This window comes from Ambystoma mexicanum, chromosome 10, assembly GCF_040938575.1.
Source record: "Ambystoma mexicanum isolate Mex_15411 chromosome 10, UKY_AmexF1_1, whole genome shotgun sequence".
Lineage (NCBI taxonomy): Eukaryota > Metazoa > Chordata > Amphibia > Caudata > Ambystomatidae > Ambystoma > Ambystoma mexicanum.
The window spans coordinates 226917794-226945488 of NC_090932.1; the positions used below are offsets into that span (position 1 = coordinate 226917794).

General features: G+C 44.5%; 1 protein-coding gene across 2 annotated transcripts in view; it reads left to right on the forward strand.

Annotated features, from left to right (window-relative positions):
- Positions 1-27695, forward strand: part of FHIP2B (FHF complex subunit HOOK interacting protein 2B) — a 416121-nt gene that overhangs the window by 184518 nt on the left and 203908 nt on the right. For both annotated transcript variants that reach the window (XM_069617737.1, XM_069617736.1), the window contains 3 exons: positions 8617-8725; positions 9902-9978; positions 11307-11502. In XM_069617737.1, the coding sequence (XP_069473838.1) occupies positions 8617-8725; positions 9902-9978; positions 11307-11502 (382 nt within the window). The remainder of the gene's footprint in view (positions 1-8616; positions 8726-9901; positions 9979-11306; positions 11503-27695) is intronic.

Consider the following 27695-nt stretch of genomic DNA (forward strand, 5'->3'; position numbering starts at 1 on the left):
GCCATGTGTGTCCATTGTGTGTGCACGGCGCTAGCAGTGCCAGCAGAATGGCCCTGTTTGTGTCTTCTCAGTGCTAGAGGGAAATCGGGTTGGTGTAGGTATGAACCCCTTAAATGCCAAGGACGAGATTGCTCGCCCTATGTGGATGGGATTCCCCAATATGAGCCCTTTTCCTGGCAGTTGGCAGACACAATGATGGTGCCTGTGGTCCCATTAGGACCTGCACTAACATCAGCACATATGTGGTTGTTGTGCTGGTGCCTCGGTGGATTGGGTACATTTGTGTAGTGCATCACTACCCTGGGGGTTCTCTGAGCAGATTCTAATATTACAGATAAAAGCTAAATGCAGTCATTTCTGGGCACAACAACTAACACAAATCCAGGACCTGCTCCAGTGCTAAGACTCAAATGAGGTCATTGCCCTGGCACCACAACAGCTAATACACTGAAGCCAAAAAGAGGTTCCAGGAGAGAAGTCCTGCCCAATGCTCCACCAAGACCTTCAGGCTCTTGACTTAAGGGCGGGCCAGGCACCCTAGCCAGCGCCAGCTTGTAAAAGCAATAGCAGATACTGCCTGGAAGGCAGAGTCTTTACTGCCAAGGTTCAATTACACATGCAGAGAAAACCAGCACAAGTATTCTTCAGCAGAATCCTCCACTCCTGAAGGTGCTATTTCCATTTACATTTTTGACAGAGATGTGATTTAAAGCAGTGGGGAGAATAGCAAATGTTGTTTATATTGTGTTTGAATTGATGGTTTCCTTGTTACACATTTCTCTTTTCTTTGTACAATAAAAGCAATCATGAAAAATCGACAGGAAAAGGATAGTTATGAACAACAAATTATAGTAATGGCAGATTAAAGGTTCCTTTGGAGGGGGCAGACATGTTTTTAAGTGGTGACCAAAGGCATTCAAATCTTTGACAGCGCACAGCTAATTAAGAAGGGCATTCCAAATATGTGAAGCTTGTAGCAAGTGTTTTCCCCCCCTTCTTTACTTTGTACATCGAAATTGACTGTGTGATTAGACGACTAACAAAAGGATTTGTTAATAGAAGTGCTGAGAAATTATTTTCTTGTCATTGCACGCTATAGCGCTATACAAACAAACATCAAATAATAATTAAAATTGTCAGGAGCCCCTTTGAAAAGGCGTGATGGGAAGGCAGTGCAATCTTTCATTTGAGTTGATGCACTTGCAACACCTTTGCTGGCCGTCCAGCTGCTCCCTTCTCTAGCCTCCACCTTTGCTGCCCGTCCAGCTCCTCCCTTCTCTATCCTCCACCTTTGCTGCCCGTCCAGCTCCTCCCCTCTCTATCCTCCACATTTGTGGCCCATCCATCTGCTCCCTTCTCTATCCTCCACCTTTGCTGCCCGTCCAGCTGCTTCCTTCTCTATCCTCCTCCTTTGCTGCCCGTCCAGCTACTTCCTTCTCTATCCTCCACATTTGCAGCCCGTCCATCTGCTCCCTTCTCTATCCTCCACCTTTGCTGCCCGTCCAGCTGCTTCCTTCTCTATCCTCCACATTTGCAGCCCGTCCATCTGCTCCCTTCTCTATCCTCCACCTTTGCTGCCCGTCCAGCTGCTTCCTTCTCTATCCTCCACATTTACAGCCCGTCCAGCTGCTTCCTTCTCTATCCTCCACATTTGCAGCCCGTCAATCTGCTCCCTTCTCTATCCTCCACCTTTGCTGCCCGTCCAGCTGCTTTCTTCTCTATCCTCCACATTTGCGGCCCATCCAGCTGCTTCCTTCTCTATCCTCCACCTTTGCTGCCCGTCCAGCTGCTTCCTTCTCTATCCTCCACATTTGCGGCCCATCCAGCAGCTCCCTTCTCTATCCTCCACCTTTGCTGCCCGTCCAGCTGCTTCCTTCTCTATCCTCCACCTTTGCGGCCCGTCCAGCAGCTCCCTTCTCTATCCTCCACCTTTGCTGCCCGTCCAGCTGCTTCCTTCTCTATCCTCCACATTTGCTGCCCGTCCAGCTGCTTCCTTCTCTATCCTCCACATTTGCTGCCCGTCCAGCTCCTCCCTTCTCTATCCTCCACCTTTGCTGCCCGTCCAGCTGCTTCCTTCTCTATCCTCCACCTTTGCTGCCCGTCCAGCTGCTTCCTTCTCTATCCTCCACATTTGCAGCCGTCCAGCTGCTCCCTTCTCTATCCTCCACCTTTTCTGCCGTCTAGATGCACCCTTTTCTATCCTCTGCCTTTGCTGCTAGTCTAGCTGCTCCCTTCTCTATCCATCACCGTTGCTGCCCGTCCATCTGCTCCCTTCTCTATCCTCCACCTTTTCTGCCGTCTAGATGCACCCTTCTCTATCTGGCACCTTTGCTACCCGTCCAGCTGCTCCCTTCTCTAGCCCCCACCTTTGCTGCCCATCCAGCTGCTCCCTTCTCTATCCCCGTTATACAAAAGGTTAGGGTAGCCCCTGGAGTGTCAGTGTGGATTCAGGGCAAAATATAGAACAAACAAAAATAACCTTTTCTGCCGTCTAGATGCACCCTTCCCTATGCGGCACCTTTGCTGCCTCTCCAGCTGCTCCCTTCTCTATCCTCCACCTTTTCTGCCGTCTAAATGCACCCTTCTCTATCTAGCACCTTTGCTACCCGTCCAGCTGCTCCCTTCTCTATCCCCCACCTTTGCTGCCCATCCAGCTGCTCCCTTCTCTATCCCTATTATACAAAAGGGTAGGGTAGCCCCTGGAGTGTCAGTGTGGATTTAGGGCAAAATATAGAACAAACAAAAATAACCTTTTCTGCCGTCTAGATGCACCCTTCTCTATCCGGCACCTTTGCTGCCCGTCCAGCTGCTCCCTTCTCTATCCCCACCTTTGCTGCCCGTCCAGCTGCTCCCTTCCCTATCCTCCACCTTTGCTGCCCACCCAGCTGCTCCCTTCTCTATCCTCCACCTTTGCTGCCCGTCTAGCTGCTCCCTTCTCTATCCTCCGCCTTTGCTGCCCGCCTAGCTGCTCCCTTCTCTATCCTCCGCCTTTGCTGCCCGCCTAGCTGCTCCCTTCTCTATCCTCTGCCTTTGCTGCCCACTCAGCTGCTCCCTTCTCTATCCCCACCTTTGCTGCCCGTCTAGCTGCTCCCTTCTCTATCCTCTGCCTTTGCTGCCCGCCTAGCTGCTCCCTTCTCTATCCCCACCTTTGCTGCCCGTCTAGCTGCTCCCTTCTCTATCCTCCGCCTTTGCTGCTCGCTCAGCTGCTCCCTTCTCTATCCCCACCTTTGCTGCCTGTCTAGCTGCCCCCTTCTCTATCCTCCGCCTTTGCTGCCCGTCCAGCTGCTCTCTTCTCTATCCTCCACCTTTGCTGCCCGTCCAGCTGCTCCCTTCTCTATCCTCTGCAGACCATCTAGCAGCTACGTTTGCAATCCCTAGTTACAGTTGCATTATTCAAGCATTGGCTCCGCCATTGTTCTACACTGTCCTATATGCAGTTTGATGCACACATGAAATTTCTGCAATCCAAACAGTGGTCGTATAAAGTACGTGTAATTCCTGGAGGCCAGACCTTGAAGCTCGATTGTCATGTCTATCATTTTTTAAAGCAGTGGTATCCTGCACCATTTGTCTATCATTTTTTAAAGCAGTGGTATCCTGCACCATTGGCACCTTAGAGAATATTGATAGGCTATGGGTAAATGTGTAGATTAGCCCTCAAATCGACATCCCTGGGGTACCATTTTAGAGTGCATCATTACTGCTTTGCAGCAAATGTTACACATTTAGGAGACTAGAATGGGCACCTGACCTGACATTGTTCAGCTGAGGCTACATCTTGTCTGAAGGCAAACACAGCGCCCTATTGTGTCACTGCACTACACCGTCGACAATATAACAAAAATGTAATTTCCATCTAGGCCTCCCTGTTTGTCTTCTCTCTCTCTGGTTGTCTCTCTTTCGATATGTGCGCAGGTGAGAGAGCGTACAAAAATGTGTGTGTAGGCATGTTTAGCAGATTCTTTAAATGATGATTTTAGACGAGGCTCAAGATTTAGGTTATAGTGATACAATGTGTCTCAGGTAGTCGAGTTCTAGCAGGTTGGTCCGGTTTCTGGCAACATTTCTGTTAGTCTCGTGCTTTAGGTTAGATGGGCACTTTGTTTTTTGGAACTAGTAGCTGCTAATTGCATATACAGGACCACTCTCCAGTTTATCTGGGAATCCTGGACTCAATTCCCAGTCCAAGGTGCTTTGTTTCAAAGTTTCTTTCAGCACCTGGTCTAGAAGCCTGTGCTCCACTTCCAGGCACATACTTTGGATCCGCATCACCTCTTTCTCATAGAGTTGTGGGAACATAGACGTTGTTCCTCTTCATTGAAATTGGTGTGTTCAGTCTCTTTCTCAGAATGTGTTGGTAATGCACACACTTCTCACAGTACAATACTCCTCAAGTTACCTGGGTTAACACACTCCGGCTCCCTCAGACTTATTGGGAATGTGAAGTTCAGTTTCCACAATACAGCAGGGCTCCAGTTTCTTTGACTCGGCAAACAGCCTCCCCCTCAGAGGAAGTAAAAATATAGAATTCAGTTCTCATATTCAGCGGTCTGCACTTGAATAGTTGGACTGTAGGGGGGCCTCCTTTGTCGGGTCCTCAGGGTGGCTGCTCCTCTGTATCTTGTTTTGCTCTCTGTCTCCACCCCCTCTCGGCTAGACTTGTTGTTTCACCCTCTCTGATGCACAGACCCTCTTTTATAGGTACCAAAATGAATCGGCTCTCATGAGTCCTGCTTCTCGATGCATCTGTCCTCTGGGTTTCCAGGGCTTTATGCCCGTGTTATCCTTCTCACCATTTCTCTATCTCATTCGGCTTCTATCCCTTTGAATTCTCCCATGATGCAGCTGGTATGGTTAAGTGATATTGATGGGCCAAAAACTCTTGTTCTCATTGACTTGAAGGGCACTATCGCCACAGGAGTGTGTGTGTGGAGGTGTGCGTGCATGTATGTACACACAGTAGTGTCTGTTTGTGTGTGTGCAGCTGCAGAGTTCAGGTTAACATAAGGATGCACATGTCGAGGTGGCTGCATGCCTAGCTCTGTGCGTCTGAGCCCACTGGTACGCATGTGCACACACACACATTTATATGTATGGGCATACATGTTAATGTTAAGAGTATTTGTACCATGCACCGTCACCACAGGAGTGGTCCACAGGCGCTCTCGCGGATCTGAAAAGGGAAGAGGGTAGGAAGGTTAGTAGGATTGAGCGGGAGAAAGGCAAGAGAGCGGTGATGTGCTGTTGGCAACCTCCATTCGGTGTGCACCGTTCGCTAGCGTAGGTGTGCTTTTCGGTTGGGAGCTGTTGTGTGCTGTTGTGTGAGGCTATGTGTTGTATATTTGGTTGTTGCAGTGTGGTGAAGTGTGTGTGGTCTGTTGTGCATGAGAGGTATGGTTGTGTTTAGTTAGAATTTGAGATGTGTATGCAGAGGGGTGAGATTGTTTAATGGGGTTGGTAAGTGGCATCGTTATTTAGAAGTGATGCATGTGAAACTTCACAATCCTGTCTAGATGCGCCGCAAGCTAATCTTTACAATCCTGTCTAGGTGTGGTGAAAGCTGACATTCACAATTCTATCTTGATGTGACGCAAGCGGACATTCACAATTCTGTCTAGATGTGACGCAGTGCTAATCTTCACAATTCTGTCTAGATGCGCCGCAAGCTAATATTTACAATCCTGTCTAGGTGTGGTGAAAGCTGACATTCACAATTCTGTCTTGATGTGACGCAAGCGGACATTCACAATTCTGTCTAGATGTGACGCAGTGCTAATCTTCACAATTCTGTCTAGATGCGCCGCAAGCTAATATTTACAATCCTGTCTATGTGTAGTGCAAGCTGACATTCACAATTCTTTCTTGATGTGACGCAAGCAGACATTCACAATTCTGTCTAGATCTGACGCAAGCTAGTATAACGCAATGCCATTTTCACAATTCTGTCTATATGTGACACGAGCCAGTATTACAATTCTGTTTAGATGTGATGCAATGCTAATCTTCACAATTCTGTCTAATTGTGATGCTGGCTCATATGTGCAATTTTAGCTGGACTAGCTAGCACAGAGTATAGTCTACCTAGTTGTGAGATATTGCTAACTAATAGTTATCTTTATGTGAGACATGGCTGGGCACCACAGTTTGCAACTCAGTGAGTCTATGTGGGGTGACAGTTTCAGAATGGAAGTGGGTACATGCATATTACCGTTTATTTGGTGGTGGGATAATAGGATACGAGAGAGGTGGGCCAGTTTTGTGGTTGCAGAGATAGCTGTGCCCCTGTTATGTTAAGTTATGTTATGTTGATTTATACCGTGCACCGATACCACCCAAGGGCAGTCTTCAGGCGCTCATCTGGCTCTGCAAGAAAGAGGACGTTGTTTGTTAGTGAAGGAAGAATGATAGGATAGGTCCAGAACCAGGGGAAACTGGTGCCTGTGTGTGTTGGCTTGCAAATGGTAGGTTGTGTGCACTGGCTTGTTGCCTCCATATGGCTAAGGTCCAATGCCTTTTCGGCATTTTCGGTGTGGCTGTTTGTCATGTTGGGTTGTGTATGTGTGTTTTATGGCTAAATTGGCAGGTGTTTAAGGTTGTATGCACTGGTTTATTGTATCCGTTTGGGTAAGGTCCAGTGTCCAGGTTAGCTGGGGTGTGTTTAAGGAGATAGAAGTGGGAGGGCAGTGCTTTGGCTACTCGCTAAATTCTAATGTGGCTAATCTACACAGTCCTATCTGATGTGATAAATGACTAATCACTATAATTCTTCTATCTAAGTGTGACACATGGCTAAACTTCACTTGGACAGAGTGCGTACTCCTGAATTCGAGGCACAACAGTAAGTGCAAAACACCTAGATTTGAGGTATCTGGATAGAGGGAGAACTAAGTATGGGACAGAACAGTAATTAACGCCACTGAACGGTTGGTACAAAGCATTGATAGGGGTACTCTTTACTAGCTATCTTATTTTGGTATGCTATATTGTGTAGGTAATAAGAGAGGCTGGGATTTCTGGATTACAGTGAATGCTGTACTCCCTACCCAGACCACACTTATCTTGTCAGTCGCTGCTGGTTGACGGCTGGCTTCTGGCTTCTCAGGCGAACACGGCCAAACACGGCCTGGAGCTGCTTCTTTGGGAGCTGCCCTTTGCCGAAGGGGTGGCCCGGGCAGTGGGCTGCCCTTGGGGGTGTGGTTAAGAGCCTTCCTCCTGCAACAGCCAATCACGGGCACAGGGCGGAGGTAGGGAGGAGGCAGGGGAGAGGTCACACAGGTACGACAAAACAATGGAAAAAAGTGTGCAAGGCAAGTGTAAATGGCTGCCAGGAATAGAGGCAAGGGGGAGGGCAGGGACAGGAAGAAAACCAGAAACAAACAAAGGACTACACCCCCAGGGACTGCACCCTCTAGAGGCAGGCCAGCTCAGAAACGGGGTGGGAGGCCACAGAAAACACAGATAAACCCACCAGAATAGTACAGAATAGTCAAAAAATGATTGAAAAAAACACACAAACTCCTCCACAGGAGCACATGAAACACGCCAACAATGTATTAAAATCAATGTACAACTACTCACTGACATCAACCAGCCTCTAAGACTGCTCCTCAAGTGGTTTCCTTAAAGGAGGCTTCTAGATTGAAGTCCGGAAGGCAAGTGGAAATGGCTGCCAGGAACAGAGGCAGAGAGACACTTGAGTGTTCCAACTAATTGCAAGGGGGTGGGCGGGGACAGGAAGAAAGCCAGAAACAAACAAAGGACTACACCACAGGGACTGCATGGAGATGTTGTGGATGCACAGAGGTGTGTGTATGCGTAGTGGTGTGTATTTTGGTGCACATGTGTGTGTGTGCGCGCACATGCAGTCAGAGGTATGTGTGGTGATGCATGCATGCAGCAATATGAGTGTACTGGCAGAATTGTGAGAAGGCGTGTCAGCAGAGTTGAGCATGCAGACGAGAGGCTGACTGTGCATAGGTGTTTGTTTGTGTGTGTGTGTGTGTGTGCCTGTACTCAATGTCTGGCGTTAAGTTTGGAGCATCCATTGAGGTGCATGCATGTGTGGAGGTACAATGTACATGTGTTCTCTCTGTGCATTGTACGCCCATGGGAAGAGACATGTGTCAGAAGCTTGGTTATCTGCATTTATTTGCACAGATGTGTGCAGATGCTGGTCTGCTAAGCAGATATTTTCCATCCAATGGTTGACGTGAACCCCACTCAAGTCCTTTATATCTTTGGGAACCTAGGTACCATTCTACTTTCAAGGAGCAAGGAGGCGTGTCATTTTATGCTATCTGAAGCTGTCGGGCATCAAAGCAATTGTTTTTATTAATTTAAGGGCTCCAACGTATCAGAAAGTATAGCATTTTTGCAACTGTTTATTTAGGAGGGAGGAATATTAATCTAGGGAGCTTTAGCATTCTTTTATTATCCCTTATTTGTGTTTTAATCTCTTATAGCTTAGACTGAACTACTATATATGAAAATCTTTTAATTTATTAATAAATATGTTGCTTGTTAACATCCCAGGTAGGAATCACCTTACATCCTATGGCTGTTTGATGGACATCATCCTTTGTTCCTAATGTCGATCATCTTCCTTCTCATGAACAGGTCTCCTTCTGCCCCTGATGACGGAGAAGGATTTCCAGGCAAGGAAGTGCTGGAAGGTTTCCTACTCTGGATGGATTTCTGTGACCACCTTGTGAGAGCAGCACATCCGGTAAGAAATGAGAGAATGGTGATGGGGTTCGGGTCCTCACTCCAAGGAAAGTTTGAGGCAGCCCAGTATGCTTTTCCTACAGTGAGCTGCCCATTGACGATCAGATTCTAACGCACATTCCTCAGTGAGGGGAAGGTCCAGGCTTCTGCACACCGCACAAGGAGGTCTGTTATCTTCTACAGTAGTCTACTGGCTCATGCTGAGACTCATGTCACATTCTTTTATCTCAAATTTCTATATTGGATTTTCAAAGTATTTTAAAATCATGGTATCTATAGAAGTACTCTACATACATATTGCATACACATTATAAGGACATGTAAAGTATAATTTATATCATAAAGGAAGGGCTTGGGGATGATAAAAGTTATCCAATCATAGATTTCTAGATACTAGCAATCATCATCCGGTCTGTTCAATAGTACAATTATGTTAGTAAATGAATATTAGGATCCCTAAATGTCTATAATTGCCATGCTATATAAACTTGAAGATGCCATACTCATCAATTGAGGAAGGGCACTATGCAGTCTGGATTTTGTGCCGCTTAATTCAATGGGCGCACACTAACTAGTGCTGAAACATACTTCATGGCAGTCCTAGCAGCTCTACACTGAGCTACACTCGCCACTGGTGAGTAGATAACCTTGTGGCCACACTGACCAAAGTAGTTCTCTCATCTCTTAACTGCGGTCAAACCGTTTCTCCTCGTAGTGAGTAGTGCGGTGCTGCCACATCTTTACCTCGCACAGCAGGCCGGCGTACTGTGCTTGGAGCAGTGTCAGAGCTGGGGGGGGGGGGCAGAGGGGTGCTGCACCTTCCTTCCATCCATGCACACTTGATCTCCAGTTCCTCAATGTCCTTCTTCGTCAGAGAGATAGTGTATAGAAGCAGACAGCTAAATACAAGCATTAAAAAGATTAGACATTTGAAATGGTTCCCAACGCTTCTTTTCTTATGGCTGTTCCCTGACTGTTCCCCTCTGGACCAAATCTGACATTGTAACTGTGGAAAGTGAAGGATCCCTGAGATTTAACTTTTTTTCTGTTTGTCTCTGTATGATGGAGTGTGTGAAACCAACTAATCACAAATCACATAGCTGCACCATTGCCCCCATACGCTCTCCTATCTGCATCAATTATCTATGTTTTTTCCATCTCTTGTTTGTTTTCCCAGTTGTTGGCATCTGCACTGTCTAAGGCCCTCTCCGACCGGCTCTTCTACGGGTTGCTGCAGCCACAACTTCTGCAGATGTAAGTATTGGCAGACCTAGTATATGACCTCACTGGTTCTTGGGCATTTCCTCTACAGTGAGAGGTTATTGTAGTATGTTATGTTATTTGGTATTTGTATAGCACCTACTGCCATTGTTAAGGTTTCGAAGCGCTGTGGCGGTTGAAGGCCCTTCGGAAGACCGTAGTCTGTGCAAGCATGGATATAAGGGAGCATTACATTACATTGCATACAAATAGTAACTAGACTTGGATGACTATTTCATTACCAGCAGAGATGACTAGTTTAAAACATTAAAAATCATGCAGAGCATTGTGTTCAGGTGCAGAGATGACTACTATTTTACTATGTGACAGCTGGACTGAATTTTTTGTAGGACTCGTCTGTATTCTATGAGTTGCAGTGCAAGGGGAGGATAGGTATTTTAAATAGTCTATCAACCCCTAGGGCAACAGTATACATTTGAGGACTCTGCTATACTTTACATGCAGAACACATGCACACTGAATATTATGTAGTTAGGTCAAAACAATCTGCAACCCTGCACTCCCACCACTGGCTTCTTCCTTACAAGACCCCATTCACAGTGCCCTTGCACGTTCATTCTCTCTCTCTCTCTCTCTCTCTCTCTCTCTCTCTCTCTCTCTCTCTCTCTCTCTCTTTCTCTCTCTCTCCTCTCTCTCTTCTCTCTTTCTCTCTCTCTCCTCTCTCTCTTCTCTCTCTCTCTCTTTCTTTCTCTCTCGCGTTCTCTCTCTCATTGATACATTGTATCCCATGTGCAGTAAAACCAGCATCTGTGAGTTGGCAGACGAGGGGGGAGGGCTAGGCAGTCTGTAAACTCCAGTCAATTACCATAAGCATCAGTATCAATATTACTAGCTGATTGTTGGTTACTAGTCTGAACTGCATTGCCATGGCTCTTTGCATGTGTCTCAATATTAAAACTGAAAGTGGTCAGGAATTAAAGTAATTATGTGAGCTCTTTGTGGATTCCAGTGTTGAAAAGGGGGGTTAGGGGGAGTTCAGAGCATAGATGTGTTAGCAGCCCGGCAAATGGGTCTCAGTGCAGGAATAGAAGGTAGTGCTGTCAGTTTAAACTCTAGTGAATTAAAGAAGCGCTGAGTTACCTCCAGAAATAGCACGGGGTGCAGCAAGCCATGATTTAATTATCCAAGCAGATCGGTTTGTTGGTCTCCGTATTAAAATGGTGTTTGTGATGAAAGTTAGGAAATAACTGCGCTAGCAGAAACATCTCAGTGGCTGAGCAGTAGATTCTTTGGGCAGATGGAACTTTTTCATATGAATATAAAGTCACAGACTTACCACCTCCTTCTCTTCTCCGGGGCAGGTCTGAATATGGTATTCTTACCTCCACCGCAGTCATTACAGCCCTCGTTCGGCAGATCACGGCCCCAGCCCTCTTGGAGGAGATGGTCTTCTTCCTGCTCGGTAGCGAGAGGCAGAGCGAAACTCCCACAGACTCGCACCACCGGCACCCCTTACGAGACCAGCTGATCGAGCACTGCAATCACCTGTCTGATGAGGTAAGTCCAAGCAGTGAGAAAGGGATGTTACTAAACCATTTGTTAATCTTAAAGGATGATTTCGGAACATTGCCCCATGGCTGTCACTTAATTATTGCTTATTACTTCTAGACTGGAAACATTTACCTACGCAAAACCAGTAAGCCGAAGAAACTGATCTATTAGCAAACTCCATATATTACCAGGACTTTTCAAAAACATGTAATTACTGTCAAATCTTAAAGCGATCTGAGCCTTGTGTCTACACTCTACCCATGTAATATCCCTGTCTAGTCCATACCCGCCTCTATTTTAAGTTTCTCCAAACTGAGACTATTTAGGCAATAAGCCTTGAGCCGGGGAGTGGGGGGAGCATTACTGCGAAGGGTGATGCAGTAATGCCCCCCGGCGAGGAGTTTATTGCCATTAGTATTCTGGGATGAAAAGCCCTGTGATACTAATAGTTTTGCCAGGCGTTCAGACCTTCGCTGCATCAGGTCTTTTATGAAAGCAGCAGTTGAAGTGCGCGTTAGTCTTGAAAGACTAGACAGTGCATTCAGGTCTATTGATATGGAGTATCAGGGAGCCATGTTGGAAGGAAGGCTTCCTGACGCTCCACATCAATAGACCTTCATGCACTGTTTAGTCTTTCAAGACTAATGCGCACTTCACCTGCCGCTTTGAATGGCAAAACTATTAGTTAGCTTCCGCTTCATATGTTGGTAGGTAATGCTGCAACATGTGCCACATACCTATGCTTTTAGCCGAGTCTGTGGCTGCTTGTAATAGCTAGTGAGTTCACAATATTTCTTTCAAATATAAACAGTATTTACCACTAGTATTTGAGTCTATATGTAGTTCTGTGTTTTCTAGAGTCACTTAAAAATTACCATGAACATATAAATGTGCTTCACCAACAGCATGGCTCATGGTGGAGCCATCTTATGATATGCACATTTTAATGTTAGGGTAAGTGTTGTGAAAAAAATAAATGAACAGCCTGCCCATTATGCATTTGATACTTAGTTATTCAGGCATACACATCTCTTTCAACACATGGTCCCAGAATGCTGTTTGGTTTCATGGAAAACAGGTAGTTACCCTAATTGGTGTTATTTGCCCTGATTGCCTTTCTCACAGGAGTATTTTGAAAGAGTACACTAGTAGTGTACTAGACCATGTTTGAGTGCAAACCTTAGTAGAAAAACATATACATATTTGTTTAAATGATAATGTCAATGGTTTAATAAAAACAATTGAAAAAAGAAGTAGAACAGAAAAGACATTTCAAAAATGTTTAAAAGCAGTGAGACCAATCTGACATGAAAAACATTATTGGTCTAAAAAAATAAGAAAATTAACTTAATAAAGAGACTTAATTCATAACATGACAAACAATATTAATAGTGCTATTGGGAGACCAACACAGATGTTTCAAAATTGTAAATGGTTGTAAGAACAATACCCAAGGAAAATCATTACTTAACCATACAAAATTGGAAAAAAAATGATTAAAGTTTCTCACTACCCATCATAGCAAGCAACAACATTAGTCCTATTTGATAAGTTTCATTAAGGTGTTGGATTACAGAGTCACGTTTTACCTATAGTACAAAGAAATAACAGAGTACCTCAATAAATAGCACAATAATAATAAAATCATTATTTGGAATTAAATTGCACATACCTGTGGAAAGTAAAAGAACTATTGGCAAACTGAGGATTATAACTATTATCATAAATGGTGGACATTATAGAGGTCAAAGATTTAGAGGAAGAAGGAAGAGGGGAGGAAGCAGATGGTGCTTCAGCCTTGTTATAGGGAAGAGATTGAGTGAGAGAAGGGGCAACATTGTGGCGGTTCACCCTGGTGGAGAGTTGTAAACCACTTATCACGTTGGTTTGCTTGTGGTTGCCAGTAGCTGTTGATTGATGATGGGTTACGGTGACCAGTAACAGACATTTTTTCTCTGGTTTTAAAGCCAGCCTTTGAGAGTAGTTTTATGGCAGTTGCAAGAATGCAGTGGTTTGTGTACACAGTGCTTAGGTGTGCATGTTGACTTATTCTTTGCATGAAAGAGGCATCAGTGTTCTTTCCGAGTGGCCGATTAGTATACAAAATTGTTTCCTTTGAACATTCATATTTGTGGAAATGTCGTGGCATTACAAAAAACCATGAGGAATCCGGAGGCAGTCTAGATATGTGTAGCAGAAGGGATTCAACAGGGCATTCTGGATCAGTGGGAATAGCATACATGCGGCCGCGCAAGTGGCTGTGGTGACGTTTAAGCAATGTATGGTGATTGTTTTTTTGTCAGTTCATTAAATGTAAGCGTTTCATATTGTTTTCCATTCTCATCTGAAATCACTTCCAATGCATTGGCTGGCAGTAAACAAAGCCCTTCACGTCGAGCCATACTTTGTATTGTAATATATCAGGAAATTAGGTATTGAAAATTCCACAGGAATTAGGTTTTGAGAGGTCAGGGCGAGAAATTGGAGCTTTGTGTTTTGCTTGGTCTTTTCCGTTGCGACGCAGATGTTTGATAATGGTAATGAAACCATTGTTGGCAGCTATAAACTGCTGGTCATTCTGCATAATATTCACATGTTGGCTATAAGGAGGATTGTTTAGTGTCGATAAAGCCAGAGCGCAGACAAATTAAACTTTGAGGTTGGTATTCTGCTCCAGAAACTGTACAGACTTCGGCATACAATTGGCACAAAAAAGTGGCAAGAATTGGTAAAGGTTGCAGTACAAATGCAGATGAATAACCTTTTTGGAGAAGCCGTAGCTTAAAGATATCCAGTGCCCATTTAGTGGCACACTAACTGCCTGATTCATGGAATTATTTGCGCTGAAAACCCAGATTTGCGCACCTTTCTGCCCGAAAATCCCCATACTTCAAACAGGGATTTTCAGGCAGAAAGGCGCACAAATCTGCGTTTTCGGCACAAATAATTCCATGAATCAGGCTATGTCAGATCTATTCAGTTCTATTGTGTCCAAATCTGTGTTGCCCACTGAAACACATCTAGCTGTATATGTATTCACATTGGTTAATTGGAAGCTGGATTCCACTGTTGGAGACTTTTCAAGTCCTTCAGTTTCACTGCTGCCTCCTCCAGCCACTCCTCTATGGAAAGAGGCCCAGTAGTGCTGGACGGAATGGAAGCAGACTCCTTGGTTACATATGTGTGGTCTAGCAGGGTGCCTTGGATGGACTTTGGAACGTTCTTTTTGTTGACCTGCGGGTCGCACATGGCCCGTGATTGAAGCAGATTCATCGTTTTTCAATGTGTCCATGGATTAACTGGCAGAACCTTCGCATGGCGCCCGAGAAGAGGTGAATGTGGAAAACGGAAGAGGAAGGAACATGAAGGGCAGTCGTGTTCGAGATGGAAGATCGGAGGAGAAATTACTGTTGCAGTAAGGCTCTGAAATCCGCAAAACATGGCGGACGGGGTACTAATTTAACTTATTGATTGAGAATTATTTCTTCTGTCCTGGAGATATTTTCTCTTGAACCCATTAAGATTCCATAGCAGCTCTATGAAGATCTTAAATAATAATGTGTAGACATGGCTCAGAGTGTATTTCGGGTTCTGATTGATGGGCTGGGGAAGCCTGTGGGCGAATGTCTGATCTGTCACTGCTTGAAAGGAAGCGGCACATGTATATCTGTTGGTTAATTTGGACAGGCATTCCATGTCTTTGTGACACATGGCCTTGGATCCATCCTAAGAAACCAAGCTAAGCACCAACATTCACTGGAGTCAGTGCTGTATTCAGATTTCTTTTTCCCCATCCTCTTTTGTCAATAACTTGCGAGACTCCAATATTTCACAAACAAACTTAAGACCCATCTCTTAAAGGCATGGTCTAGTAAAAAATTTTATTGTCCCAACGGGTTGGCCATGTTTTTTTAAGCCTAAGTGGCTCGATTTTAGAAAACTTTCCTGTGGACCTTACCCGAGTTTTCGTCCATTAAACGCACGCGAAAACAAGCACCAGGGAGCCGCCATTTTCTGATAATCCTACTTTTCCCCGATTGCCCTGGCTGACCTGCTTTTGCGGCACTAAATCAATTCCCCCGCCCCTGAGCCTGACATTATCAAAACATTCATATTCCCGGCCTCTCCCCGTGACGTTACTGTGCTGCGTAGGCAAACGCGCCCAGTCGTCTTCTGCGCGACTCCACACAGAACCCGGAAACCAACACAGATCAACTCACAACACAGCGCGCCACAATTCGGAATATGAAACTGTACTTTAAAATGAAACAGCAACACGGTACATTTGGTAAAGTACATTTATTTGACATTAAATGTTTAGAGAATATTCAGCAATTGACATATGAACTCCGGAAGCCATTTATTTTCTTTTATCTGTATCCGCAATAACTGTTCCGTTTCATCTTGAGTCACGCGCTGTTCCTTTATGGTACACAGGGTGTTCATTTTCGTAAAAAGAATCACTTTGGAAGCACGGTGAACCGCAAGGCTGTTCCATCAACTAGGCACTAGTCCATCCTAAAGGTTGATATGTTGCTTCTAGCCACTAGTACAGCGTAAGGGCATGTGGGCCCTTGGCGATCGTCCCATAATATGGTGATCGTGCTCCAGTTGTTGACACGAAGCTGCAGGTGTCTGCTGAAGAATCCATCCGCCGGTGTCTCAAACAGATGGCAGTGGCAGTAAAGGATCAAATACCTGTTATGAAAACAAAAAAATGATAATTAGTCTCGCTAGCCGAACTTCATTAATATTACTCATTTTATTTATTACGGCCGATCAGAAACTATTTGCTTGCAAGGGTAGTTCAATGGAGTATGTTCGTCTCTAAAATCAATGCGAAAAGTAACGAGATAAATCGAGGCCAACACACAATGATAAACGACAGTCTACATGTGTGAGGAATGATATGATATATGATATGGCATTTGTAACACGCCTATACTCAAGTGTTACTAGGCGTGACGAGGCAGGTGGGGAACAAGGGCAGACAGACAACGATCCTACTAGGCCAGGTGTATTTCTGATCGCGCATGGGGATGGGCTGTACAAGGTTAGTTGAATACAAATTAAATAATAGGGCCAGCTGGTGGCAAGTGCAAGGTAAATGCCGGGAGAAGGGGCTGAAGGATACAGAGACAGTCCCGTAGTGCAGGGAAAAGTGGCTGGGCCAAGGAGCGAGATCGGTGAGACCAGTGGACCTGCATGCCCATGTGCCCACTACAACAGTTTTACCTGCCTTTCCTAGCTCTTCATTCATTCATTTATTCATGCATCCATTCATTAAATCTTCATTCCGGTATAAAAGCGTGTAAAGATTTACTTACATTATATTTGAAATTTCCATTGTGTCTCTTCGTAATGCAGTCTGTAAAACGGACCATGCTCTTAACAATGATTTTTCGTATACTGACCTAAAACTGAAACTCGGTCTAGTTTCTGAATTTTCTGCCTTATCGTCTCTTACGTTATTGCGCACTCCCTTCAAATGTAGTTCTTTCGACATGGTCCCTGTCTCAAGGTCAAAAAACAAAAGACCCTTATACTTCCAGTGCGACTTGTGGGCCTCATCTGGGCGCTGTCCTTCGCATTCTTTATTTGCAACATCACGTAGTATAGGCATCTATGAGAACTTGAAGTTTAGAATCCGTCTATGTAGTGCGCCTCAATGTGCAAATGCGAACTGGCTTCTCTCCCAAATGCCACGGGCTGCTTTGCTGGCGCGTTCTAAGTGCCCCAATTTAGTCCCCGTTGTCTGCGAGCTTTGCAGCTCAAATTGAGACATTTAATTTTTGGCAGAAGGTCAGGGAAAGTATAAAGTACCACAGGAGTTGAGTTAAAAGTGAGATTTATTGTTTCTTTGTTTGTTTTATTATTTGCAATACGCAAGCCTCCCCTCCGTTAACAGTGCGCAGCATTTACATTTACATGAGAAAAATATATACATACACATATGTGAGGTGAATAGAGAGAATTCAAAGATGACACCCAGCTTGTTCGCCACCCATGATGGTGACGGTAGGGGTCAGGTTTACAGGTACACTGTACAATAACATTTATTTACAAAAAGACAATTGTATTGCAATTATTTAAACCGGGATTTGTACTTCACAATCAGCTGTGCATCGGGTGGGCATGGCACAGTCGCAATGTTTGGTGGCAATGGATCACTGCTCTGCACAGAAACGTCCAAAATTCCATATCTGTGCTTCTCTAACACAGCAACAATAAGGCCTTTCACAAAGTCGAACTGCATTTCATCATAGACTGGTTTCATCACCCATTGCTTACTTCGTTTTGAAAACACCTTAGTGTAGCGAGGCATCCTTACTTTACCCCTAGTCCTAGATTGTTCACGTCCGACATTGCTGTTATGGGCCAAGACCGCTAGTAGAGTGCGATGTTTCATGCCCCGAAAGCTAAAATGCAAGCGCTTTGGCCTGTACTTTAGGCACATATTGTGGAACACCTCCAAATCTCCTGTGTGACAGAATTCTGTCAGTCCTCTCAAATCTCTTGATAGAGTTTTGTTGAAAACAATCTACTCAATGACTTTGTGTGTCGGTGAAGATGGAATCAACCACTTCTTCTTCCGTGCCTCCTCTGGGGACAAAGGGCCATGTTCACATTGGTGGAAATGTTCATTTGCTATCCAGCGGTGAACGTTGGTACAGTGGTGCATCAGTGACTGCCATTTTTCAAGTAGTATTTCCACTGACCCCTCACAAGTTTTTGAGCTCCACCAAAGATGGTTTGTGATAGAATGTGACCACTGCAAAATACTTTTTTTTTTCCTGCAGCCGAGATTTTCTTATTGATTGATTTAGCAAGATGCCATACGTCAAATTGATGTTTAATATGTGGGAACTGCTCTCTCATTGTCTTGGGAATTGAAACGTGTCTATCCGTGGCTATGAGGTCGATGTGCATTCCCCTCGATTGTAGATATTTCACTGATTTTATAAAACCTAGTTTCTCCATGGCCACTGACGATGTACATTGTGTTACCTGCACGACCACCGAACTCACAATTGTCTTACTATCCATGTCCTGAAAGTGGTAGGTGCAGTACTTGGCAGAAAATCCAGGGCTGTCGCACTGTCCATCGCCGGCTAGCCTGAATCGTTTGCCTTCGAATGTACTTGCTAGAGACAATTGTTCAATTTTCCAAGCATCACTAACGGCCGGAAACAGATAATCACGTTGGTATGTGTAGTACAGCGCTTTAGAAATGAAATGGAGTCCCACAAACTGAAAGAAAGCCTCTAACTTTCTAAAACTGGAGCCACTAAAAAGTGATGCAGCTGCACACAGTAGATTGCCTGCTGGCATTTTCCCCAGCATTGGTTGTGCAGACCATGAGAACCTATGATTTAATCTACAGGCGGCATTTATTTTGACGTTACTGCCTTTTATTTGACGAGTCACATTAATCAATGGCTTCCCACATACTTTCCCTCCAATGGAATGCACACATTTCAGCATACTTATAATTTCCATCAAACAACTGTCGAATACAATGTATTTGCTCTCTTTCATTAGACTGTCATCCTGCGTCAACGTTGTTTCGGCCTTTGACGTTGTGGAGATTTCAACACATTGGAAAGTAATAACGCTGATATCAAGTTCTGATGCGTCTATGGATGCTGCGGCTGGTTCATTCACTGTCATTTCAACATCTATTACTTCAACATTGATGGGAGAACACAACAATGTCGACTGGTTTTTTGGTGGCAAATTTTTGGCAGGTGTAGATTTTATAAATTGATCTGCAACTACTTCAGAGCTATCTTCAATACATTCAATAACATCTTCTTGTGGTGGTGCGGTCGCACTGTAGCTGTGGTCCAATGCAACTTTGCTGTAGTCTCCAAACACAATTAATTCATATTCTGGCCATTGGACATGAGCATCTCGAGCCTGAACACGCCTCGCCTCAATTAATAGTTCCTCCATAGTGTACACGGTCTGGCAAGCCACATCTCTCATTCGCTTCACTGTCTGTGTGTGTATAGTTCTGACACCCACGAGTAACTGGAGGAGATATTGGAAAAGGGATGTTCAGTTTAAACACAAGATGGAGTGTAGTAGAATTGACTGGAAAAAAACATAAAATAGTCCCCAGCACAAACATGTTTTTAAAGTTATGAACTGTTTGTAACTAACCTTTTTTTGTTTTTTTTTCATAGCAACTTTTTTGACTCGACCTTCAACATCTGCACGCTGTAGCTCCGATTCGTTTCCGCATGTCCTCCCTTCCTCTTGCGCTGCAAGGACTATATTTTCTGTATCCGCATAGACAGCACGGAATGAGGCTCCATCGTCTCCCTGAAACATAGTACTTTCATTACTATGTATCAAAATATTGTTAGCATAAAACACACGTGAGGACGAACACACAGGAACATCTCAATAGCCAAGTAAGATTTAAACATTGTGTGCAACAATCAAAGGACAAGTATTCGACCAGTGATGATCTATTTCGATGAAACTGTCAGTATCCATACCTCTGGCTCTACATGGACTGCCATGAATGGTTGTATTGGAGAGGAGGCATCCGCATCTCCCTGAAACACAGTACTTGCATTAGTATGCTTTTCAATATTGGAAACACAACACAAACTTGGGGTCGAAGGCACAGGTACATATAAAGAGATAACCGCAAATGATGCATTGTCCAAAAGAATCAAGGAAAATCCAAATATGATCACATTTCATCGACTTATTTCAACGATTCCTTCACATCTGCATCATCTAAATGAGATTTTGTGATTGTGGTGGAAGCTCCGTCGTCTCCCTGAAACACGGTACTTGGAGTAGTATGGTTTTCAATATTGGAAACATAACACACACTTGGGGTCGAACGCACAGGTACATATAAAGAGATAACCGCGAAAGATGCATTGTCCAAAAGAATCAAGGAAAATCCAAATATGATCACATTTCATCGACTTATTTCAACGATTCCTTTACATCTGCATCATCTAAATGAGATGTTGTGATTGTGGTGGAAGCTCCGTCGTCTCCCTGAAACACAGCACTTGCGTTAATAGGGAAGAAAGTATAGCAAATGGAATCACGTTATATGATCACGCATGATGGAGCTGTCATTATCCATACCTCGTGCTGCTGAAGAATATCTATGGATGTTGCAAATGTAGTGCGCACTTCCGAAAGCTGTCGTATACTTGAATGTCAGGCTCTGCATCAAGTGCAGGGGTTGACGCTCCATCAACTGCCTGAAACATAGTACTTGCATTATTGAGGATTACAATTGTGAAAACATAACATACACCTGGGGTCGACAGCACAGGTACATATCAATGGCTAACCACGAATGAAACATTGTGTAGAACAATCAAACGACAAGAATTCCAGCTCTGATGATGACGCTCGGTGGAGCTGTCAGTATCCATACCTCCTGATGTTGAAAAACATCTAGAAATGTTGTAGATGTGGCGGACGCTTCAGCATCTCCCTGAAAGACTTGCATTAGTATGGATAACACTAATTATAACTGAAAACAAACACCAGTGGATGATAACTAAGGTGTATATTAATTGGAAAGCAGTAACCAAACATTCGGTAAAATAATTACACGATAGAATAAAACTATTACTTGACATGCATTAAATAAGTATGTAGCGGATTAGCCTAGTAAGATTACCTGATACGCGCTAGAAACGGTTGATATCTGCGACCAAATCAAGGATGTAGAATGTTCTTGCTTCAAATTCAAGGGATAGTCAAGAAGTTGTAAAGGTCAATTAATGATTGATAATGAAATGCCAATATTAAAAATAGCCATGTAGGCCGACAGAATACTTGAAAAATGCTCAATACAGCACAGTTCCCTGTCCCCATATATATATACATTGCGTTTGTGGGTTATGTAATCGAAAAAGAATATATTGATAAATGTCATTATTCAAAAAACTATACACTCATATCAATATCGAAATTATTACAAGGGCTAGAACACCTACAATATCTATTAATCCATTCGGCTACACACTACCGCAAGCCCTAAAGCTAAATCCGGGCACTTGACTCACCTCACCGGTGGCGGAATGTGGACGAATAGAGTGGGAATAGCGTTTTCGCGCAATTTCCGTGTCGTTCGCCGTTTATTCTTCTTTGTTACCCAAGAAGTTGTGTATTTGTCCAAGGAAAGGTGCCGGCTGCAGATGCGGTATCGATCACCCCTCTTGTCCTCTGACACTTGTTGGACTCTACTTTGCGGATATCTGACCCATTCTCTTATTCGATCAACAGTTTTCGGGAATACATGCATTGTAGTTCCTTCAGATTTCGCATGGGTCTTCGAAGGGCAACCGCTAATCGAACAGGCAGGCATTGTTGATAAATCTGAAAAGTAAATATCCACATTATTATACAATCTTCAAGAGTAAAGATTTGATACAAAAGTAAATGAATCATACAATGATCAATGCAAGGTTTGTTTTGGTCGCAGGAACTATTCCATTTCATTATGTGCTGCTTAGTATTTGCATAAGTTGCAGAAATGTATAATTGATGTGACTGATATCTGAACATGTGACTCGTCCCTTGGATGTTCTGTCTTGCACGAGAAGGAAACATGCTAACATTATTGACTGGACCCCCAAAGGATGCAATTCAATCACAATAGTCACAGATGAAAATAAATAGATCTATTGATAGCATAGCAATGAAAACTCAAGTCAATACCAATGAGACCAATGAACATAGCACTATTGTGTACTCTACTCGAAAATAGATAGAAATTTAAAAATCTGTGAAATATAACCAGGATACATGGCCTTACCTTGACCAACAAACAGTTGGGTTCAGCAAGCAGAGCAGTATGTTGCGGGAGAATAGGTGGATGGCCACAGGTAGGGCACTGATGGGTATGCTCGAAGCCGTCACAGAAGTTCACGGATAGCACGACGACGAGCAGATTAGCATAGATCTCAGTGGTTCCCAGGTAGCACGTTCAAGAGTTGACTTGCAAAGCACAAAGATGTTCTCATGAGACATATCGAGTGGTTTTTAAAGTATTAGAAACTGGGGTGTGTTTGTGAATGAATGACGTATGTATGTCGTGGTATTAGGGGGGCGGCCTGCCTCAGGGGAGGCCTGCCTGGAGACACGGGGTCTGAGGAGGCCATGTGACCGATGGCCCCTTGGCGTGGGACACCTTTTGAAGTGTACATGTAGTTTGGCACCCTGGCCGTTTGCGCCCGTCACAGCCCCCCAGGCCAGCGCGCATCCACCGGCGCGAACCGCCTTTATATCAATATACAGTATATCGCCTTTATATGAATGATAGTATATCGTTGCTTATCAATAACAAATGCCACATACCGGAGATTCTTGTGAGCACAGACCCACACTTCAACCGGTGTATTATAGTGGCCAAGACCCTAAGGCCTGTATAATCCAATGGTAATTGTTAGTATAGATATATGTGTGACTTTTATAGAGACATAACCTACTGAAAGACTTTGAACAAGTGTTATTTAGTGCATGCATTATCGAGAATATGTTATGTTAGCTTAGATAGATAGTGACCACCCTGCTTCACAGCAACCAGACCTTCACCCATTCGGAGCACAGATGTCTGACGTCCATCCTTGAATGGAGACACACTTGATTCATTTAAAAAATCGAGACAAACGTTGTTAAAATATATGTGGTGTTTTATTTTGTATCTTATTTTCATGAAACAAAAATACAAGACTTTAAAGATTATACAGGTCAGGTTGCAGCACAGCGAGAGAAAATCCCCTGTACTGACCGCTGTCACTCGGGAACGTTTCTCTAATGGCACGAACGGCACAGGCGGGTATCACTCTTGGAATGCGGTGTCCAAGCCTCCCGTGAAGCCACCATGTAAAGCAACGATAGGCCACCAGCCTGTACCACCTGTGAAAAGGAATGAAACAAACTGTTTTTAAATGACCCAGATAAGTTTAATAAACGTTTGTTGTCAATGACAATTCTTGTAACTAATGGCATTTTACACGGACAAATGCTATCTAGACAATGCACACTATTGAATGACTTACATGCGTTACAATGATATGTAGATGTAATTTTGGATATAGTAGAAGAACATGAAATAGGAGTGGCATGACAAGCAGAGTATACTTACTCGTTACTCGGATTACGAGGACGAACAGTTGCTCGAAGTTCGTGCATGAGCACCATCATTATTCTCAACACGGCCCGTATGAGGCAGGCTGCCCTGAAGTCTGGCAGCTCGGTGATGCATTGCGGTCGTGGCTCGCCTTCCGAAATGTAGGCCAGGCATCCCAAGTTTTCTCGGCAGCAGCAGTTCTCGTCCTCAGTTGGCATTAGCTTGCACCGATTGCATGTGCACCAGGTGGAGACGCCGTCCATTCGACTAGGCCCAGGCTCTTCATCTGTTGATTCGTCCTGCCAACTGCCGTCCGAATCCCCATCGTTTTCGCGTGCTTCCCTTTCCAGTAGTTCCTCCTCGGTATACTCGGGCTCGTACATGTAGGGCATTATTGTAGCCATTGTGTGTTAAACAAACTAAAATAATTGATAGCGGTGGTACAGGTTCACACGGGCTACAAGCGGCGAAGGTAGCTGACCAGAGCACCGAAACGAGTCACAGAATACTCAAAGTAACACAGAGAGAGGAATGGAATCGAAAATCGGCTGCTGTGTGTTGTGAAACGGTCTGTTTATACTTATTGAGGAGAGAGACGTCCTGCCATTTCCATGGCGACACGTCATTAGCTGAAGCGCAGCGAATGTTGACACGAGACGTGCTTTGGCGTTGGGAAATGGGCGGTACGAGTCTGCTGATGACAGGCTCAGGGGCGGGGGAATTGATTTAGTGCCGCAAAAGCAGGTCAGCCAGGGCGATCGGGGAAAAGATAGGATTATCAGAAAATGGCGGCTCCCTGGTGCTTGTTTTCGCGTGCGTTTAATGGACGAAAACTCGGGTAAGGTCCATAGGAAAGTTTTCTAAAATCGAGCCACTTAGGCTTAAAAAAACATGGCCGACCCGTTGGGACAATAACATTTTTTACTAGACCATGCCTTTAAAGCAATTTTTAAAACACCGGGAAGGAAAGACATGTGATTTTAGGAACGTTATTTTCTTTTTACATCTGTCCTCCTCCTTTGACTTCACTGGAGTTCACCAGCACACCTGCTTTCTATCTGGATCCTTTTGAGTGGGGCCGTTATGCCTCACTCACATGCTTCTTACTTCGTTTGTGGAACACTGGGGAGTCCCTATGGCTAACATTGCAGGGAATATGTCCCCTTTGTTTAGCACAAACTACCTTCAGTGGAGTACTGCATGGATATTGTGCCCCTTTTACTTTTCTTTAAGTAACATTCCTGTTTTTTGTGATGTCCTAAACGGACTCCTGGCAATGAACCTTTTCTTTAAATAGTTTTCCTGGTGCACAGCCATGCACCTTTTTATTTATTTTTTACTGAAGTAATGTCTTTTATTATACAATACACTTAAAAAGGCTCTTTCTCAAGGTACTTTATCTGCCATTTTTGTTTGACACAGTCCTTCCTTCTCAGGTTAGAAATTGCCAAGTAAGCGCTTATACTTTTGCAGTGTTCAAGCTCTGGACTCTCGGTATGCTTTGTGTGAGTGAACTGCCTGAAACTGTGTATTGGGAGTGTCTGGCCCCAATCCACACTTCACCCAGGGTATGTCCTTTTGCCGGGCCAAATGTGAGCTGCAGCAGGCCGTCCCTGATTGGATAGCCTCAGCCTGTTTGAATGTTGCAGGTCCCTTCCATAGGCGGGCTGGCACTGACTTCAGCCTGATTTCTGGATAAAAGCTGAGGACCTGTAGCCAAGACTGATAGTCAACCATGAGATCCAAGATCAGAAGCCAAAGGACTGTCAGAGACAACTGTTTCTGGACCGCTGCCTTCAAAGTGACCGGGGAAAGACTGGTGGGAACAGCCAGTCTGAAGCCCTGCTCTGCATCCATCACTGGTCCAAGGTCAGAGTCATCGCCAGGACTACCTTTGGTCTGTATCTGATAAAAATGAACTTGAGCTTTGCATGGGTCCCTTCCTGTCTCGTGGCTAGAAACTTTGCTGAACTCTTCGGATCTCTTCTGGGACCTTGCCAGTATGCTTCTGCCATCTCTCTCAAAACGAGGAGGAGGCCCACCATTTAGGGAAATCCCCAATAATTACCTGCTCAAGTGACCGACTTGGACCACAACTTTCTATAAAGAAAGCCAATTCATGCAATTCTGAAATGGAAATGAGTCATGACATATAGCCTACTCTGAAACTACAGCATGCAGTTCCACAATTTATGGTACGCTTCCTTACGAATGTAACATGTCCAGTTTAGAGCAAAAGACCCAGGCATGTGTAATAATCCCAATTTAGAACCACTCTTTTTAAATGCATTTGTTTCAAAAATATATCATTTCATAGTTCCCCTAAAAAGCTTATACTTACCTTTTAAACTACAAAAGTGTTTTATTCTGGAACTATGGCCCTCATTACGAGTTTGGTGGTAGCCCGCCAGTGCTAGCGATGAGTTGCCGCCGAACTCGTAACACCGTTCTGCCGCCTGATATCCCGGTGCCACCGTGACATTACAGTCCCGGTGGACCGGGATGTCAGGCACCGGAAAGTGTAAGTCCCCATTCCCTATCGGACTCCATGGGAATGGGACACGGAAGCACCGCCACCTTTGCTAACGGTGCCGGTGCGTCCGTGAAAACCATGCCTGCAGGTGCTGCTGCCCCCGGCAGGTCAGACGGCCCCTGCAGGCATAGCTGAAGTCTGGCGGTCCAGAAAGGGTGCTGGTACGTTGCTACCGGCACCCTTAATTCCGGACCGCCTGACTTGGAATGAGGGCCTATGTCCAACCTGGTGGCTTTGCCAAAACTGTTTTAAGAAGAATTGTTAGACTTTCGACACTCTACACAGGTACTTACTTGGAACTCAGACTCCTGGCAGCAATGGACTGATTAAGTTATGGGGTTAGGAATAGGGTTATTGTTTTTAATGCACTGTTTTCTCACTTTATTGTTTGCAGTTTATCATGCTACTTTGATTTGAACTGTTTTTATCGTGCTTCATTGTAAAGTGTGATTGACCTCACTTTCAGGTGACCAACTTGCTTGATTTTTAATTTACCCATTAGAATAAAGGCCTAATAAATTTAATATATTTTTGTACTCCTGCCTGTGTTGCTGGTCTTATTTGTGTGTTCTATGTTGCAATAATTGTACTACAGCACCACCCCACAACCACAAGTCTGCTATAGTGTTCAGTCTGTGTTACCTTGATAGAGATTGGCTAGACTTAAATGTCAATTACCCTATTCATCAACTAGGGTGGCCTCTGGAAATTCCCACAAGGCTGGTTCTGAAAACCCATTTTATCACCTCTGATGGACACTGTACTCTATGATTATGATTCATCTGTGCAGTGGGACCCTGCTGCAGTCCTCTCGGTGTGGAGACCCCCAGTAGCGTGTCCTGCTGCACTTCTTTTGAACCAACATGTCACCATTTTGGGAGCTCTGATCTTCTGTCGCTGAGTAGCTGTTCCACTGCCTTTATCTCTTCAAGGAGCGTTCTGACTTCAGCTGGGCATCTAGTACCGCTCCTTTTGTATCATCTGAGGCTGATCTTGATCCCTGGCCGTCAAACCACAACCATCCCGACTGCTGCTCCACTCTATAGGCTTTTCAGTGGAACAACTTTGGCTGCTTTTCTTCCTCAGGATCTTCTGCTGGTCGTCCTCTGACTCCACTCTCAAGGTTTCCAAGTGATTGTTTGGCTCACATGAGCTAGACCATCTAGAACCGGACCACGACCTTCCTTGCTAGTGAAGCTGTCACTCTCCTCTGCAGTCGCTCGTCTGGAGACTTTGTGAGTGCAACTCTTGTGCTGGACTGCCTCTGCTGAGTCCTCTGATCCCTCCCAGAGCCTTAATTAGGTCCCAAACTACCTGCACAGCCCAGTTTGCAGACGCTTTACTTACCTTCATAGGCTAACATTGGTCTGTTGATTCCTCTGGGCCCGTAGTCTTAATGGTGAGACTTAGAGGGATGGGGTAATTTTGCTCCCACGGCCTATGTGTCTTACAAAAAGTCTTGCTGCACTTCTGTGAACTTTTTCAACATGTTATGATCTTGCCGGACCAGTTTAGTTGTTTCTGTCCATAGACTGCAAAGTT